Below are 17,886 nucleotides of genomic sequence, written 5' to 3'. Positions count from 1 at the left end.
TACTATGATAATGAACGGTCAATGTCGAACTCCCTTTTATTTCCTTTTTTGTTTTTGGTTCTGTCTACTCCAATTAGAGCAAACAAAAAAAGAAAAAAGTGCCAGAGTGATGGTGTCAAGGTCAACAAAGGGTAATTTGGTACTTTCACATACTTTAATTTTTCAGACAAAGCAGTACAGTAGTTATAAAGAGAGTATCTATATAATTAAGATGAATCAATCTAAGATTAATTTAGGCTTTGGCGGGACATCTCTTTCTTTAATCTTAAACCCCCTTATTTTTCATTATATTTCAAATTTCAACCCCACCATTGTCTGCCTGCTCATTTCAATGGTGAAAAATTAAACCAACTTAAACCCCCATATTTTACTGCTATTTTACGCTAAAGCCATTGTCTTTTCGGTCTTCACTTTCTCTTCTTTCTAAAGATTCTCAAGGTTTTTTCTTGCTTTCTAAGTCCCCCCAGATCTTACAATTAGGTAACAAACAACCCAATTACCTCCTTTTCACACTTATCTAACACCACTATATTTCAAGATTCTTTTTTTTCTTTTTCTTTTTCTTGAAAATGGGTGTTTTTTGTTTTTTTTTTTAATTTTCTGAATGTGATGTTTGAGCTTTTGAATACTCAAAACATGTTACTGTTTATGAAGGTGACGTGTGGTTTCTCTGCTGTGACTGTGAAGTGTTTGTTTCTTGCTATTCGAGGAAAAACAGTTGTCTACTAATACTTCACTGTTTTCATTTTATCTATTTGTAGCTTTATTTTCTTGGACTTTTGGGAGTTTACTGTTAATAGAGGTTGTCTGATAGATTCTCATTTTCTTATTCTTGCTTTCTTGTTGAGATTTGAAAAAGATCTCATTTTTCTTACTGTTGGGGAATATCTTAAGGTTTTGTTTGCCTGGGTCCAGGAATATCTTGGTTGCACTTTGTGGGGTTAAAAGTTTGGGTATTTAAATTCACATTGTTTAAAGTTTAGGGGTTTGGATCAGAAGAAGTTGCTGGATCTTTAAGTTGCTGTTCAAAACTGGAAGAGGTATTTCTTGGTTTTAGCTCAATCTTCAGCTTTGTGTACTTTGGTTTATGCGTTTCCAGCTGCAAATTTCAAGATCTGATCTTTTTTTTTTTTTTTTTTGGATTTCTTCTTAGCTTGAGACTTCTTCAGTTTTTAATTGACTGCCTGCTTTGATCAATGCTAGTGCGTTAAAGTTGAGTATGTTGTAATTAAGATGGTGAATGTGTTCTTTAATACCTTAATCAGCTTAATGTTTTCAGTCTAACTTCTTCCCAGCCTAATTTTTTACTTCCAATTCAGAAAGACTTGTCGGAAATCGCCTGTTGGGTTGGTCTGACCAAGAAAGGCATGGGGCTCTAGGGCCGAGCTAGGCTACTTAGTAATTTACGACCACCATTCTATCTAGCCTAAGGAATTTGCCATCCTCGTTTTTTTTCCCGATGTTGTACCTTGGTATGCTGAACACTTACCTAATCTTGAATCTTGAAAATTGAGTTTCTTTTTCAATCAAGTGGCATACCTTTGGGCACTAGCTTCTTCGCTGCCTGCACTGTGCTATAACGGGAAATGTTCACATGCTTTATTTTCCTTACTTTTTGTAGCATGAATGTAATTGGTGGCTTTAAGTGGGTAGCTTGGTTTTAATATCAGAAGTTATATGGAGTTTTTCAAACGTCATAGCTTCTCGATTCCAGTACAAATATGTTTTAAAAAATTATGGGAGTAGAAGTTAGACTGTAATATTTTTTCTATAATCAGGAGGATCATGTGTATCATATGTTCCGAAGCAATTCCAAGGTCTAATTGGTTTACTTATAATTCATTTATCTTCTTTCTGTGAATTATTGATTATGCTTTCTTTTCTGATATCTCTACTTTTTGTCGCAAATCATTCAGGGAAACTGAGATTGGTATTGTCAGGACTTTGGGGGAAATGGTGGTTTGTAGCTGATGCTAAACTGGATATGCAACAATGTCGAGGATCACTAAGTGGAAACTTGAGAAGAATAAAGTGAAAGTGGTCTTTCGGCTTCAATTTAATGCTACTCATGTAAGATTGAACTCTTTTTCTTTTAAATTAGTAATACCTGGTGGACAGATGTACCTCTTAGTATAAAATGTGATTATTGTTTCAGTAGCTGGTAAGTAGTTTGCTTTATTCTTGGCGGCTAAATGCTTGCTAAAGACAAGATAAAATCAAATTTCAATAATGCTTAAAGAGTCTCTTATCATGATAGAGGCATATACTGCAACATGCAACTCCTAGACGTTTACCTATTTCTTAGGATTATAACAATAACAACATGATTGTTCCGGTATTCTACTCTATGTATAAGTTTGGCCTAATCTTGTGCTAATGCAGAACTTCCAAAATCCTTTCTATCATTGCCTTTTCAGTAACTAGTATCAGTTACCTAGTTGACGGTACAAAAGCATATGCTAGAAAAAATGTTTATATTTAATACGTATAGAGAAAAATGTAACCATCGGGGAACCCAATTAGTTGATGCAAAGTTCACTCTACTGTCTTGTACTTTTGGTGATGGATTTGGTTAAAACCATGGAGCAAGCATTGACTAAAAATCGCCTTTTGGTGTTACAGATACCACAAACGGGATGGGACAAGTTATTCATATCTTTTATCCCTGCTGATTCTGGAAAAACAATTGCAAAGACAACCAAAGCCACTGTAAGAAATGGAACATGCAAATGGGGTGATCCAATTTATGAAACAACAAGGCTTCTTCAAGATGTCAAAAACAAACAATTTGATGAGAAGCTGTACAAACTTGTGGTTGCCATGGTATATTTTCTTTCTTTTTAGCTTCTATATTGCATTACCTAATTACCAAAAGTGAAACAAAAGAGCTTCTACATAGCTGGGTGGATTAAACCTATCTCTTGGTACTGAGTGGATTAATTTTTCTCTTTGATGCTGTTAATAGTTTTCTCTTTGAATCTGATAATACTCTTAGGGTTCTTCACGGTCTAGTATCCTGGGTGAGGCAACAATTAACCTTGCTGATTATGCTGAAGCTTCGAAGCCTTCTGCTGTGGCTTTACCTCTTCAGGGATGCAACGCGGGAACAGTATTACATGTGAGGCAAATATTGCTCTTTCTGGCACTTCTACTTGATCACCTTCAGCATATGTCTAGATTTGTGTTTTAAGTCATAATGATGTTGTATGACAAATTGTTTTTGGTTGATGTAAGAAAAGTATTCTCAATTGACATGTTAACTACCTGAATTAATAGTCACTCTTAATTGTGTTAGTTGCAGTGACATCCTTTTTTTTTTTTTTCACCAGTTCCCATCTTCTAGAATTCAAGAACTGCTCTTAGGCAAAACCAATGCCACTCATGCAGCTGCAGTTATATAACGTTTAGTAGCGTACTCCACCTAAACACCTGCTTGGAACTATATATTGAGTTTCTGCTATAAGTACATTTCTGCTTTTGGATTCCTATACACTTCCTCCGTCCCAATTTATGTTTGCACCGTTCGGATTTCGAGAGTCAAATGAGTTTTTCTTTGACCACGATTTTTTCAATCCCTTTTAAATATTTTGAATTGTTAATTGTCGTGAGTTATAATACTTCTTACGTAGTTTCCAAATATGTAAATTTTATTTTGAAAAACTTAGAGATTCTATGTCTGAATTCACAGTCAAAATTAAGAAATTTGACTCTCGAAATCTGAATCGGACAGAGGGAGTACCATTTTACATGAGCAACTTGGGTACTCATGGAACTCGATAGGGATCTCTGGATCAGTATCCTTTACTTCTTCTTTCTTGCTGAACCAGTAACTTACCTAAGAGAATTCCTATCATCAGCTATGTCAAGCTAGTGAAGCTTAATCTTCATTAGTTTGACACTCATTAGTCAAGCAACTTGAACATTATTAGATTAGGATAATATTATATCAGCACGAATGTAGGATATCTGATCTACCAGTCAATCCTTGTCCCACACAAATCTATTTGATGATTACTTTTCTGTCCATATTAGTCTGAATTTATAGTTATTCTTTTATATGTATTCTGTTATTTATTTTTCTCACTGCTGTTTAATTGCATGTTGTTGCTGCAGGTTACAGTTCAGTTGCTAACATCTAAAACAGGATTCAGGTAGCACATCTTAACATCTAAAGCCACATGATTTTTCTTATGAGCAAGTGACAGAAAGTGCATTTGCTTGCAGAGAATTTGAGCAGCAAAGGGAACATAGGGAGAGAGGATTGCAGTCAGGATATGAGAACAAGCATGATGACTCTGTTACCGGGAAAGTGATATTTTCAGGAGAGACTGGTCATGATCACATTGATAAGGTCTGATTATGATGGATTCTCCCTTCATTTGGTGATCTAGAGTTTCAATTGTAGTTATAGATTAGGTAGTTATCAGCAGCCTAGCATGAAAATATGATTGAGTTTTTGATCTTTCAAACTGAAATATAAATGTTATGAAGGTTTCTGAATCACCAAAGTGTTAGGTCCTAATACATTGTTGTTGGTCAAATGAGCATCTGCGACTTCCTAGATGATCTTATTGTTTCCTTTCCTTTGATTGTTGCCATGAATTTCTGTACAGTTGCCGAACTCCTGAATCGCAAGTACCAGCTTCATTTAATCTGTTACGTGAACATGCCAATTTGACGATTTGAACAAATGTTGTAGAGAAAAATAGAATAAATTGACCGGTCATTCATGACAGTGAGAAATTAGATCTTTTTGCTCTTTGTTCAATTTGAAAATTTCTTGATTTGCTTCTTTTCTCATTTCCTGATTCTGGTTCCGTTTGTTCTAATGTAGGTTAGTTCAAGGGTCAGATTCAGACCAGACGCTAAAGAACTCTCTTCTGTTGAGGAGGAAGTGGAACGAAACGAGGAATATGCTGACTTAACAGCTGGATTTGATGGTTCTTCCAATACTTCAGAGAGTCTTTATGCCGAAAAGCATGATTCATCAAGTGCACATGAAACTGATAGTCAAGGCCTGCAGTCAGAAAAAGGTAATAAATCTGACAATCAAGCAATGGCGCAGAGTAGCAGTTCAGTTCATGGATGGGCGTCAGACTGCTCAATGGATAATGAATTGGCAATTGCTTATGAGGAGAATAATAGACTTAGAGCGAGCCTGGAATTGGCAGAATCATCAATTTTTGACCTTAAGCTTGAGGTAAGCGCTCTGCAAAGTCAAGCTAATGAATTCGGCTCTGAAACAGAAAAGTTTTCTCAGCTACTTACTGCTGAGATATCCTCTAGTGAGGAGTTGGCGAAAGAGGTTTCTGTTCTTAAATCAGAATGTTCAAATTTCAAAGATTCTATTGAAAGACTAAGAACTTTGAAATCAAGTTGTCAAAATGATGGTGGTGAAAGTTGTGTTGCTGATTCTGGCAGCTTAGTTCAAGATTTACAGCTAAGATGGATGAAAGGAATTTCAGTGGTTGAAGATAGAATCAAAGAACTTCAAAATAAAGTTTGTCTTGGATTCTATGAAAGAGACTACAGGTTTCTTCATTCGGAATTGGAGGCATTGCTTCAAATTGTACAGGAGGTTAAACTAGGAGCAAGGGATGAGATGTCATTGCTAAATAAAGTAACATCAGTGGATGTAAAGGAGACTAGAGTGACAGAATTACCCAATATCAATCTGCCTTTGCCAGGGCTTGGGTTGGAATTGGATCTTTGTACACCAGAAAATTTGCTTCATCATATTGGCATACCCCCACTGGTTTCTCAAGGGAATGATTGCACTGTTGCTGTTGATGCAATGAAAGCCAAGATTTTTGATCTGGTAAGAGAAGTGGACGAGGCGAAGGTTGAAAGGGAAACTCTGGTGAGAAAAATGGATCAGATGGAGTGTTACTACGAAGCTCTTGTTCAAGAACTCGAGGAAAATCAGAAGCAAATGCTGGCAGAATTGCAGAATCTTAGGAATGAGCATTCGACATGCCTTTATACCATCTCGAGTAGCAAAGCTGAAACGGAATTAATGCGACAAGATATGAGTCAACGTCTGTTACAGCTTGCTGATGAGAGACGGGATTTGGATACACTTAATAAGGAGCTCGAGAGAAGAGCTGCTACTTCAGAAGCAGCTCTGAAAAGAGCCCGCTTGAATTATTCTATTGCAGTAGATAAGCTGCAAAAAGATTTGGAGCTTCTTTCCTCACAGGTGGTGTCCATGTTCGAGACTAATGAGAACCTCATCAAGCAAGCAATTCCAGAACCTTCACAATCACAATTCCTTGGGTATTCAGATGTAGTTCAGAATTTAGAAGAATTTGATAATATAGAGCAGTTGCCGTCTCAGGATCAACATGTGACTGCAAGGAAACTAACACTCAGTGGAGATGTCCTTACCGATGACTTGAAAAGATCACTCTGCTTGCAGGAGGAGCTTTACAGGAAGGTTGAAGAAGAACTTGGTGATATGCATTCAGTTAACTTGCACTTGGATATTTTCTCCAGGGTTTTACTTGAAACTGTGATTGAAGCTAATGCTAGTGCTGGAATGATGAAGAGAGGTATGAATGAACTTGCTCAGCAGTTGGAGGCTTTGAATCTCAACAAGGAGCAGATGGTGATAAGATTGCGGGCTGCTTTGGAAGATGTTCACATTTTGCACAAGGAGAAAGAAAGTTGCATCCTCAGATGCAGCGATCTTGTTCTGCATAATCAATCTTTGGAAGCTGAACTTGCGATTCTTTCAAAGGAAAACTGTATCCTCACTGAGAAGGTCATGGATTTGGAAGCAATCAAGGTGCAACATACAGAAACTCAGAATAGATATGAAGCTTGTGTGGAAGAAAATGTAGCACTCTCCACTTCACTGAAGCAGGAATTGACGAACAACAGTATGCTTCAAGATGAGATTTCACTTCTGAAGGATGATTTGCTAACTGCCAAAGCCAACTCAGAGGACTTGGCTTCCTCAAATGAAAATCTTCACGAAGACATTAGCTTTGTGCAGGGTAAGTTGACTGGTATGTTGGTATCTTATGAGAAGGAACTATCTCTTCTATGCGATTCCTCTTGCCATGAGTTGGAGTTCAGGGATATAAGAGGTCTCACCATGCAACTGGAAGAGGTGCAGTATAGTGTGTGTAGCAAGATTCTTCAACTTATGCAGGAGAAGCAAAATCTAGAACGTGAAAAATCAGTTGCCGAGATGTCCTTGAATGCTAGTAGATCAGAAATAATTTCCGTGAAGCAAAAGTGTAAAAATGATATACAAAGTATGGTAGCTAAATTTGATGTGTCAACTGCCCTTGTGGAGAAACTTCAGGTTGAGCTTGAATCTGTGACCAATAAACTTCACCTTAACTCTGAAGTTGAAGAAAAATATGCACAACAGAACAGAGAGCTTCTGGATGATCTTGCTTCCTTTGAAGTGGAGCTACAAAATTTAGTCTCGAAGAATGGGCATATTTCTCAAGAGATCCTGGGCTTGGACTCTATAGCCAACGAGCTTGAGCAGAATGACTCGGAATTTGCCAAGCTTACATCAGAAGTTAGTCTTCTGAGAGACAATTTGAGAACTCTGCAAGATAAATTGCAACTTGAGAGAGATCTTAAGGATAAACTAGAGGGTTCAGTACAAAATCTTACTTTGCAGTTGAATGAAAAGGGTGACAGGATAGTGGATTTGGAAAAGCAAATTGCTGAAATGGTGCATTTCAGGCAACTGGCATCAGATTTAGAGAGTGAGAAATATAGACTTAGCCATCTTTTGCAGCAGCGTGATGGGCATGCAGCAAAGCTTCAGGAAGAGTTATCCTGTGTGTCTGGTCTAGAGGGCTCTGTAAGAGATCTTGCTTCTCAATTGAATGAGAAGCATGACAGGTTACTGGATTTGGAAAAGCAAAATGCTGAAATGGTGCATTTCAGGCAACTGGCATCAGATTTAGAAGTGGAAAATTCTAGACTTGATCAGCTTTTGCAGCAGCGCGATGAACGTGTGATAAAGCTTCAGGAAGAGATGTCCTATCTTTCTGGTTTAGAGGAATCAGTGAAAGGACTTACTTCTCAACTGGACGAGAAGAATGATAGGTTAGTGGATTTGGAAAAGCAAAATGCTGAGCTGGGGCATTTCATGCAGCTGGCATCAGAGTTAGGAGTGGAGAAATCTAGAGTTGATCAGCTTTTGCTGCAGCGCGATGAGCATGTGGCAAAGCTTCAGGAAGAGATGTCCCGTCTTTCTGGTTTGGAGGACTTAGTGCAAGGTCTTACTTCTCAACTGAGTGAGAAGCATGAAAGGTTACTGGATTTGGAAAAGCAAAATGCTGAGCTGGAGCATTTCAGGCAGCTGGCATCAGAGTTAGGAGTGGAGAAATCTAGAGTTGATCAGCTTTTGCAGCAGCGTGATGAGCATGTGACAAAGCTTCAGGAAGAGTTGTCCTGTATTTCTGGTTTAGAGGGCTCAGTGCAAGAACTTACCGCTCAACTGAATGAAAAGAATGAGAGGTTACTGAATTTGGAAAAACAAAATGCTGAGCTGGTGCATTTCAGGCAGCTGGCATCAGAGTTAGGAGTGGAGAAATCTAGAGTTGATCAGCTTTTGCAGCAGCGTGATGAGCATGTGGCGAAGCTTCAGGAAGAGTTGTCCTGTGTATCTGGTTTAGAGTGCTCAGTTAGAGATCTTACTTCTCAATTGAATGAGAAGCATGACAGGTTACTGGACTTGGAAAAGCAAAATGCTGAACTGGTGAATTTCAAGCAGCTGGCAGCAGATTTTGAGATGGAGAAATGTAAACTTGACCTACTTGTGCAGCAGCGTGATGAGCATGTGGCTAAGCTTCAGGAAGATTTGTCCTGTGTTTCTGGTTTAGAGAGCTCAGTGCGAGATCTTACTTCTCAACTGAATGAGAAGAATGACAGGTTACTGGATTTGGAAAAGAAAAATGCTGATCTGGTGCATTTCAGGCAGCTTGCATCAGATTTAGGAATGGAGAAATCTAGACTTGACCATCATTTGCAGCAGCGTAATAAGAAAATGGAAAAACTTCAGCAAGAGTTGCTAGAAATACAAGAGTATGCCATAGCTTCTGATGTTAAGTTCACAGTTGCCATGAGCCGCTGTGAAACACTGGATCTGGAACCTGTGCGGCAGCTTAAATCGTCGGGTGGTTCCACTGCCGAGCTTCAGAATAGATGTCATGATTTGCAGGCCAAGTTGAATCAATGCCTTGCAAGAGAGGCTTCTTCAATTAAAGAAAACAAGGAGTTGGAAAGATCTCTTTGTGCTGTTAGATCTGATTTAGAAGCTTCTATTGCTCAAAATAATGTTCTTTCAGATGCCAAGTATGTTAACACAGTGAAACTTGAGGAATACAAGAAGGAGATAGCAATATTGGAGGATTCTCTCCTCAAAACCAATAATTGTCATGCTCTTGAGGTGGAGAAGTTGAACAACGTGCTGGCAACCACCGAAGAAGAACTTAATTACTTGTTACTTTCCAAGGAGGAACTGGAGATCATGGTGATTGTGCTCCGAGGTAAAGTAGATGAACTGCACCCCTACACGATTTTACAGGAGAAAAAAAAAGATGAAATGATCACCTTGCAGTTACAGTGTAATGAGCTCACCCACAGGTGTAATAAGCTTACTCACAAGCTCTCTGAGCAGGCCTTGAAGACGGAAGAATTCAAAAACTTATCCATCCATTTGAAGGAGCTCAAGGATAAGGCTGATGCAGAATGTCTCCGGGCTCGTGAGAAAAGAGAATCTGAAGGACCACCAGTTGCTATGCAAGAATCCTTGCGAATAGTCTTTATTAAAGAGCAATATGAATCAAAGTTCCAAGACTTGAGGCAACAAGTTTCTATGTCCAAAAAGCACGGAGAAGATATGCTTTTGAAGTTACAGGATGCATTAGATGAGATCGAAAGCAGGAAGAGATCTGAAGCTTTGCACTTGAAGAAGAACGAAGACCTAGCTTTCAAAATCTTGGCTTTGGAATCTGAATTACAGTCCCTGCTTTCTGATAAGCGTGAAATAAACAACGATCATGACAGAATAAAGGCAGAATTGGAGTGTGCTGTGCTAAGTCTAGAGTGTTGCAAGGAAGAAAAGGAAAAACTCGAAATAACTTTGCGAGAACGTGCGAGGGAATACTCCCGAATTGCTGCTGAACTTACTTCGACTAGAGAGCAGCTGATGAATGTCACATCTTCTATTGTATCTAAGAGAGAAAATGGCCAGATGGGCAAAGTTGAACTTGCGCCTAATGAGATAAATGCAAATCCTTCTCCTGATGCCACACCTCAAAAAGATTCATCTGATGCCTGGAATGTGAAGGAAACAACCTTATTTATGGATGATAGAAGTGAAAAATCAAGCTCACCACTGAAACTTCTACTCACTCCGGTAAGCTCTCTGACAAGAACTAGAATTAATGTGGTAGTGATGTAGAATTTTTCTTGAAGACCTTATTTGAATATTCTTTTTTGGGCCACACAGCAGAAAGCTACGGAGCTCGCATGATGAAATGTAGTAATATACGTACCTATCTGTCTACACACCAAATATGAATTAGTAAATAAACCCACTAACATGTGTGTGTGACTGTATAAAAGCCAGTATTATTTATGTTAATATGTCATGAACAATTTTATTCATGTTATAAACGAATAATTATTTCAGAAGAAATAACATAAAGGCTTTTTCTAACTGAGTGAATAACCGACCTTGTCATGTTTTCAATCTCAGATTCCTTTGAAGCTTAAGCTACCTCTTTAAATAGTCAAGCTACTCTCAAACACTTAGAACTTAACCCATGGCCACTGCTTGAGTTGTGGCTGAAATCAGCTACTAACCTGTAATGGTTTCTAGACTTACAAGTGGATTTGAGCTACCACTCTTAGGAAACACAGTAGCTTTCCTTCCTCTCCTCGATCACCTTGCTGCACCATCTCAAAGGATAATTTATCCTGTTCTTATTACTGCATCAAGAGATGTGGTTATGAAATAAATTCTAAATCACAACTATCTTTACTGTCATAATGATTCACTTCTTCTACATTGAGATTTTGGCCTGTATGAGTCAGTCTCCTATTGAGTTGCATAAACAAGGAATAGTTGGTCTGCAATTAATTTAAAGTTCAGTTGAAGAGAACAAGTTCGTATCCCTATAGAAGCAATTTTTGTTTGATAATGGGTTTCTAAAGAAAAGGAAGAAACAACAATCATTTTTACAGTCTTCAACAGCTACCCCACGTATGTGAGACTTATCCTCAACTTTGCTGGAATACCGTCGGGGATTTTGCTTGGTATAAAAGCATAACCAACATGTCGAGGAATAAAAAGCATTAGGACATGAAGAGCACTAGCTAGCGCCTCGGGTACTTGGAAGGGAATAGAAAGAGTTAGTAGCATGAGATAAAACTTGTAATCTGAATATAACACAGAAGTAACAGTTTTCTTTCCACATGTTTGAAAGTCGACCCCAACTTGTCTGGGACTGAAGCATCGTTGTTGTTGTTTTGTTTACAAGTCACTTAACTCATTGTTTTGTTTAGAAGTCACTTAACTCATCTTTCCTGGTCATACAAAAATTGTAATCAAAGGAAAAAGAGAAGGAAAGAAAGATAAAAGACCTGATATTTTTATATTTGGGTTTAGGTGTATATGTTGGTGACCGGACAAGTTATGTACCTGTTAGATTTCTAGTTTTAATCTGGTGATCTACACTTCCCAAGTTGACTGATTTCAGTGGTTAAAATGACGTTTCTGATTCCGCAGATCCTTTGGTTTTTGAAGTACTTAGTTTCTCCCCTCTTTTTTCATCATTTACCAGGATGCTGCATCAGTAACTGAAGGTTACTCACCACCAAGCAATGGAAGGCATATTGATTTCAGCAGTGAACAGTTTGGAAGCAGGAATTTGAGATCCAGCATGGAACAATTACATGAAGAGGTATTTGTTGATCTTATAAATTTGTTGATCCAACTTCGATGTCAACAATCAGATTACAACTGAGTTATTTGGTGGTGCCATAGCAATTTTTTTCTTTTACTTGACTTGCAGTTGGAAAGGATGAAACGTGAAAACTCTCTCATTCCTGAGGAACACTATTCTGATCCAGATTTTGAAGTTCTTCAGAGCGAACTCGTGCAATTACACAAGGTATACTGAAGTGACTTGTATATAATGTAGTTGAATATGTCAGCCGCTGATCACTGTTTATCATGGTTTTTAATCTGGAAGGCAAATGAAGAACTCCGAAGCATGTTCCCAACATTCAAGGATATAGCTAGCACTGGTAATGCATTAGAGAGGGTACTTGCCCTGGAAATTGAGCTTGCTGAAGCATTGAAGGCAAAAAATAAACCGAGTATGTTCCAGAGGTAGGATGTTGCTACTACTTCTTCATCTTTGCCTGCTTAATTAGCCCTGGCCGATACTTCATTCTTCCATTGTAAATCTCTTTATTTGCAATTTCATACTGCTCAGTCAATATTCTCAATAACATTGGTCAGCCTGCTTAGTTTGCACGTTGCTAAGTTGAGTCTTTGAGTGCTAACAATTGATACTACTGTTTACGTTAGATCTGTTGGGGGTAATTCTATGCTAACATCAGTCGTTCCTGTGTTTCATTAGGAAGCTTTCTAGAGAAGTAACTACTTAGAAGTGTTTTGATGTTATTGTCTTGCACAGTGAAAATGTGTTGTTTTCTTGGTGTTCAATGCTCCATGTGATGATGATATTCACTGTGAGGATAAAATACTATAGAAGTGACAAAGTAATTTATTTATATTTCAGTTCGTTTCTGAAACAACATTGTGATGACGAAGCAATCTTCAAAAGCTTCAGAGACATCAACGAATTGATCAAGGAAATGTTGGAAATCAAAGAAAAGCATGTAGCTAAGGAGAATGAACTGAGGGAAATGCATGATCGGTACTCTCAGCTAAGCCTCCAGTTTGCTGAGGTTGAAGGCGAGAGACAGAAACTGAAGATGACACTCAAGAATGTCAGATCATCTAGGACGAAGCTCATGCAACTAAATCACTCCTCATCCTCCATTGTGGACAGTCCTTCATAAGGCACTCTTTCAATCCATTTCTTGATTTGCCTCCATTTCTTGATTTGCTCGTTTTACTAAGAGTGCCAATGTGCTCTAGAAGTTGGTTCAGTTTTATGGACAAGTATGCCAAGATAAGCTCCAAGTATGGAGGAACCAATCCTGCAAGCTGCCTTGCTTCTTGTAAATGTTAAAATGTGGCTGTCAGATTTTGTAACCCATTTAAATTATGTGTAGATCTAGATATCCCATATATTATAGCCTCATTCCCTCATTTTTCAGTTGTATACAATTTGGCTGTAATATTATGTATAGAAATTAGATTATCCTGTAATTAACTCTGCTTCTCTTTTTTTAAGCCTCGCAAGAGGCATAAAAGTTTGGTATTGTCAGCTGCTATGCCTATAAGTTTTGCCATTGTTAAGAGTTCCCTTTCAATTTGGTTGCCTCCCAGTGGTACAACTTTCACATGTATTGTAAGCTGGAATTTGACTTGCATCTTATGTTATATCCTACTTGGAAAATAACATAAACAATATAAATTGGTATGGTGAATGTGATGCCATAGATATTGGAGCATCAATAACAGAAGAAAGTTCTTCATAGTAACTATAGGATTGCAAATGAAACGAAATCAAACCAACTATAATCTTCAACAATTCTTTTGTTCTTCTTGTTCCCTTGTTTAACCCCAATGCACCCACCCTAAAAAGAAAGAAATTTTCATACTTTCCAAAGAAGTTCCCTACACAACAATGCACCAATCCTTTTTTGCCTTAGAGAAAGCTTACAAAGCTGAAATCTAAAAGTAAAAGCAAAGACCTTGAATGATAATTGAACTTCCAAATTTTGTCATTTCATATCTTCTTGGACTCCACTAACGTTCAATATACTTCTTCAAGCAACCAACGATCCGCTACTGAAAAATCCATGAGCTATGGGATATTACTAAACTGGAGTAATTCTGTTATCTGGTCAGACAGATTACAAAATTGTGCATGCACACCCGTCTTTCCTTAGGGAATCGTCCTGCTGTTTAGCTGTAACAAATAAATGGCAACTTCATTCAGCAGAAGGCTTCAGTAAGGACAATTAAAAGAAAGCTCAAAAAAAAAATATCATCGACAGAAATGCAGAGTCCGTCAAATATTTTCTGACGGTACAAGCTTCATGTACATTGCATGTTGGACTGACCCCTATAACAAGGAATCACTATACAGTAAATTTGTTAACAGATTATACGGAGATGTCATGGATATCTTTAACAGCGGTCAATATATAAATTTCGCTTTGCAATTCTGAACACTTTTTGAACAGCACAAGTTACAATCATAACCAAAAAGAAAGAAAAGAGACCAATCCTCCCCTATAGGTTGGCCATGGGAGGGAGAAAGTGTATCAAGGCTGTGAAGTTGAATTGGAGTTGTCATCCAACACTTGAACAAGCTAAAAAAATTTAATACCTAATAATTAGATTACACCTTCCCCCCCCCACAAAAAAAAAAAAAAATACCGGTGCACCAAACAATTTGTTTTTGTATCAACTAGAACCTACAACAAGTTCCATCAAGGAATGTTGAAAACAGGAGAAGGTAATCTCAGCAGTTCTACTAATTGATACTTTCGTTACGTGTAAATATCCAATACGAGCTACCGGGCCGTCCTATTATTGTCATGTGCCTCAAATACGACTACATGCCACATTAAAACAACTATCTAGTACACGTTTACCATGATCTGAGTTTCTATGATCACAAAAAATTGTAACTTACCACGGGCTTTCTCATTCATAGGTGGGCGTACAACAACATGCATAGTGATGACACCTCCTGCAACTTCAGCAACTGGGAGTCTAGATTCATCAAGTGTTTTATTGTTCTCAAGTATCCTTCCAGCATTAATAAGCTTCACATCATTTATTGTCTTCGGCCCAGAATCTTTATCTGCCACAAAAAGATCTTCTTTCAGCAAAGAGGATTATAGTTGACTAAAAGAGTAGCTAAACTAAGAGCAGCACATTCGTGATTGCAGATTCAATTCTTCTAGAACAAAATATATGAGCAACAGACCAAAAATCACAGAGACCACTAAAAGCAAATGGAGAAGGAGAAGACACCTATTACGTGCTCCTGTTGTAGCTTTTTGAGATAGGTCTTAAAATTAAGGGTATAACAGTAACAGATTGACAAATGATAACGTCCAACTTTACTGTTATCAGAGCCTTGTCATTAGTCTGATAACAAAAATAAAATACTTTTTATTTGGTTTCAAAGAAAAAAGAAGGATGACCGGAGGATATCCCTCAACTTTCATCGATTTGCAATTATTGGCCAACAGTAATGAAATAAAAATGATCAAGAAGCCAAAGAGAATCAAATTCTAGAGCTAATGTTCTCATAGGAAAGATTTAGACCTTGAAGTTGTTTTTTTCTTAGCAAGTGTATTCACATAGATGTTGTTAAAGAAGGTCCCGCCTTGGGTGAGTCTGGTGCATATATGTTCAAAGGTTCACCAGTGAGACGCAGAAATCCGTGCAGTATGTGGGAGAGATGGTGGCTGTTTTTTTTAAAAACTCGTGTGAGAGCTCTTGAGTTGCAGAACTCAGAGCTGCCGACTAATTTACCAGTGAAAGGAAAAAAAGAATCTGTCTGAATTGTATCACATGAAGGACCAGAGGCTGGAGAAGATGTTTAGCAGCTCGACCAACCAACTAATCCAACTGAAAAGGGAGTTGCAGTGAAAAGGCCTCTGCAGAGACCTTTTCTAAATGGAAAGAAGGCCAAAATGGAGTTACCAGTTTTTGATGGAAAGCACAATCCAACAATATTTGCTGATTGGCTATCAGCTATGGAGGAATATTTTGACTGGTATGACTTGTCCGATGAGCAAAGGGTTGGATTTGTTAAAATGAAGCTAACTGTTCTTGCAAAAGAGGTGGTGAAGTCCACAACTAAGAGTTCTACTGTAATGTAAAACCATCTAAGCTTAATTTACCAATATTGTGCATGAACTAAGATTTCCTTTCAATTATTCAACTATAATTGGCAGTGATCAAACTTAGCACATTCTTACAAATAAACAAAAGTGACAAAATCAAGCACTAAGGCAGACACCACAATCTTGTAGAATTAGCTACAAGTGAATTTAACAGGTTAAGACGAATATTCACAAAACATGGCACATCGAACGAAGGGATATCTAAAATCAATCAGGAGATGTTCTTGGGGCCGTGGGACAATTGCCTCTGCTATAAATATTGAAGATCTTATACATGTGTATAATCAACACGCAGTAGGCTTGTACTAGTGCATTGTTCTCCACAAAACATTGACCATCCATCCATTCTATTAAGGTTGTGGTGGCCAAAGGATGAAAAGAGTAATCAAACACACGGGCTTTATTCTTTCTCTATGCAACATGCACCAATGTTACTAAAATGGTACCTTTCCTTGTTTACAATCTTTCATTATGATTGAAAAGACAAGCCCTATAACCTCACTTTAATGGATAGATTCATAAGGCAGAAACTCCAGTCCATACAACAATCAACTGCACCCATTCCAGAAACTCACAAAGTAATCATCCAAGTCTATACCACTACCCTTCCACCCCTTGTGGTCCAAAGAGAGAACAGCAAGAAAATACATGAACAATTTTCAATATGTTCACTCTGAAATGGAATGACTAAATTTCAAATCCAAACTCTATCTCAAACACCTAAATACCCAACAAACAAACAAATTATACACCCAAAGAAGAGCTGAATTCAAAATAAAAAGTATCCTTAAAGTCAATCAAACTACTCTGAATTCAAAGTTAGAGAAAATTAAAACCTTTAGGCCACTGTGCAATTATCTTTTCTTTAAGAGTAGCCACTGTGGTGCTTGCCATATACTTGTTGGGTCCAATATCACTTCCATCAGCAAGCCTGAATTTGATCTCAATCAACTCTTTTAAAGCCATTTAAACAATACAACCTCTCACAATGATTAATCCAACTTCAAACTCTCATTAATCCACCACAACACAAATCAAATTCCCACTTCAAAGAACAATCAACAGATCAAATGCTTTAGATGAATAAAAGACTCAATTTTTCCAAGACCCAAATCCAAGAAAATCTCAAAAAATAGACTTTTTTGATTCACTGCCTTTTTTCAACAGTAACCCAAATCAAGAAAAAAACCCAAATAACAAGAAAACAAAGTGATTGGTTTCATAAATGGATCATATCTTTTTGTGGAAATTTATAAGAAAAGTTTCAAGAAATGGAATAATGTTAAAATAAAGAATCAAAGTTAAGGAAAAGATGAATCAAACAAAAAAAACTAAGGCGTCAGCTAAAAGAGGAAGAAACTTGTTTGATTTCTTGGGTGCTATAAATTAGTTGATGTTGAAAGAAAGAAAAAAAAATGAAAAAGAATCAATTTGGAAAGTTTAACGTGAATATTACATGAGAAAAATCTAATGATTTGGAAAGTGATATTTCTTACTTCATATACCTCATGCAGTAAAATTTACTACAAGTCGACGCATCCCAGAAAGTTGGTTAATTACACTTACACCCTTTAGGTTTTAGATTTTGCAATACCACCCCTCGAGTGGCTTCAAAGAATTCTTACATTTTGCTAACAAAGAAGAAAAGAATTTAAATAGGAGATCTGATACTTCACCCGTCTCAATTTATGTCACGCCGCTTAACTAGGCACAAAGTTTAATAAATAAATAAAGTTTTTTGAAATTTCTGGTGTGCCAAATTTAGATATTTTTTGTGTGATCGTAAATCTTTTCTTTAAGATTAAAATGAGAATTTTAAAGTTAAGTTATTTCTAATTA

At 37.4% G+C, this 17,886-nt stretch overlaps 2 protein-coding genes across 4 annotated transcripts; one reads left to right on the top strand and one right to left on the bottom strand.

Annotated features, from left to right (window-relative positions):
- The first annotated feature begins 232 nt into the window (after positions 1–232).
- LOC132627474 (uncharacterized) lies at positions 233–13,467 on the top strand. 3 transcript variants are annotated; one of them, XM_060342839.1, is made up of 12 exons: positions 233–480; positions 984–1,040; positions 1,917–2,070; positions 2,623–2,823; positions 2,996–3,118; positions 4,114–4,151; positions 4,225–4,351; positions 4,835–10,393; positions 11,823–11,942; positions 12,054–12,152; positions 12,234–12,373; positions 12,789–13,467. In XM_060342839.1, exons 3-12 carry the CDS (start codon positions 1,993–1,995, stop codon positions 13,069–13,071), a joined length of 6,768 nt encoding a protein of 2,255 aa, XP_060198822.1. In that variant the 5' UTR covers positions 233–480; positions 984–1,040; positions 1,917–1,992; the 3' UTR covers positions 13,072–13,467. The 3 variants fall into 3 exon arrangements, with proteins under 3 accessions (XP_060198822.1, XP_060198823.1, XP_060198820.1); XM_060342840.1 differs by having other exon boundaries at positions 979–1,040; XM_060342837.1 differs by having other exon boundaries at positions 916–1,040.
- Positions 13,468–13,633: 166 nt separating this feature from the next.
- LOC132627475 (membrane-anchored ubiquitin-fold protein 3-like) lies at positions 13,634–17,452 on the bottom strand. The gene is made up of 3 exons (XM_060342841.1): positions 16,884–17,452; positions 14,823–14,993; positions 13,634–14,090 (listed from the first exon to the last, which is right to left on the bottom strand). The coding sequence occupies exons 1-3, from the start codon at positions 17,011–17,013 to the stop codon at positions 14,035–14,037; spliced, it is 357 nt and encodes a 118-aa protein (XP_060198824.1). The 5' UTR covers positions 17,014–17,452; the 3' UTR covers positions 13,634–14,034.
- Positions 17,453–17,886: the final 434 nt, after the last annotated feature.

This window comes from Lycium barbarum, chromosome 2, assembly GCF_019175385.1.
Source record: "Lycium barbarum isolate Lr01 chromosome 2, ASM1917538v2, whole genome shotgun sequence".
Taxonomy (NCBI): domain Eukaryota; kingdom Viridiplantae; phylum Streptophyta; class Magnoliopsida; order Solanales; family Solanaceae; genus Lycium; species Lycium barbarum.
The sequence above is the reverse complement of the archived record's forward strand: the minus strand, read 5'-3'. Positions and strand labels throughout refer to the sequence as shown.

Bases quoted from the DNA above. Each gene is read 5' to 3' on its own strand.
- LOC132627475 (XM_060342841.1), bottom strand. From the start codon at position 17,013: ATGGCTTTAAAAGAGTTGATTGAGATCAAATTCAGGCTTGCTGATGGA. The intron at 14,994-16,883 runs GTTTTAATTTTC...TTTTTGTGGCAG, and splicing joins AATTGCACAGTGGCCTAAAG to ATAAAGATTCTGGGCCGAAG. The intron at 14,091-14,822 runs GTAAGTTACAAT...TATTTGTTACAG, and splicing joins TATGAATGAGAAAGCCCGTG to CTAAACAGCAGGACGATTCC.
- LOC132627474 (XM_060342839.1), top strand. From the start codon at position 1,993: ATGTCGAGGATCACTAAGTGGAAACTTGAGAAGAATAAAGTGAAAGTG. The intron at 10,394-11,822 runs GTAAGCTCTCTG...ATCATTTACCAG, and splicing joins TGAAACTTCTACTCACTCCG to GATGCTGCATCAGTAACTGA. The intron at 12,153-12,233 runs GTATACTGAAGT...TTAATCTGGAAG, and splicing joins AACTCGTGCAATTACACAAG to GCAAATGAAGAACTCCGAAG.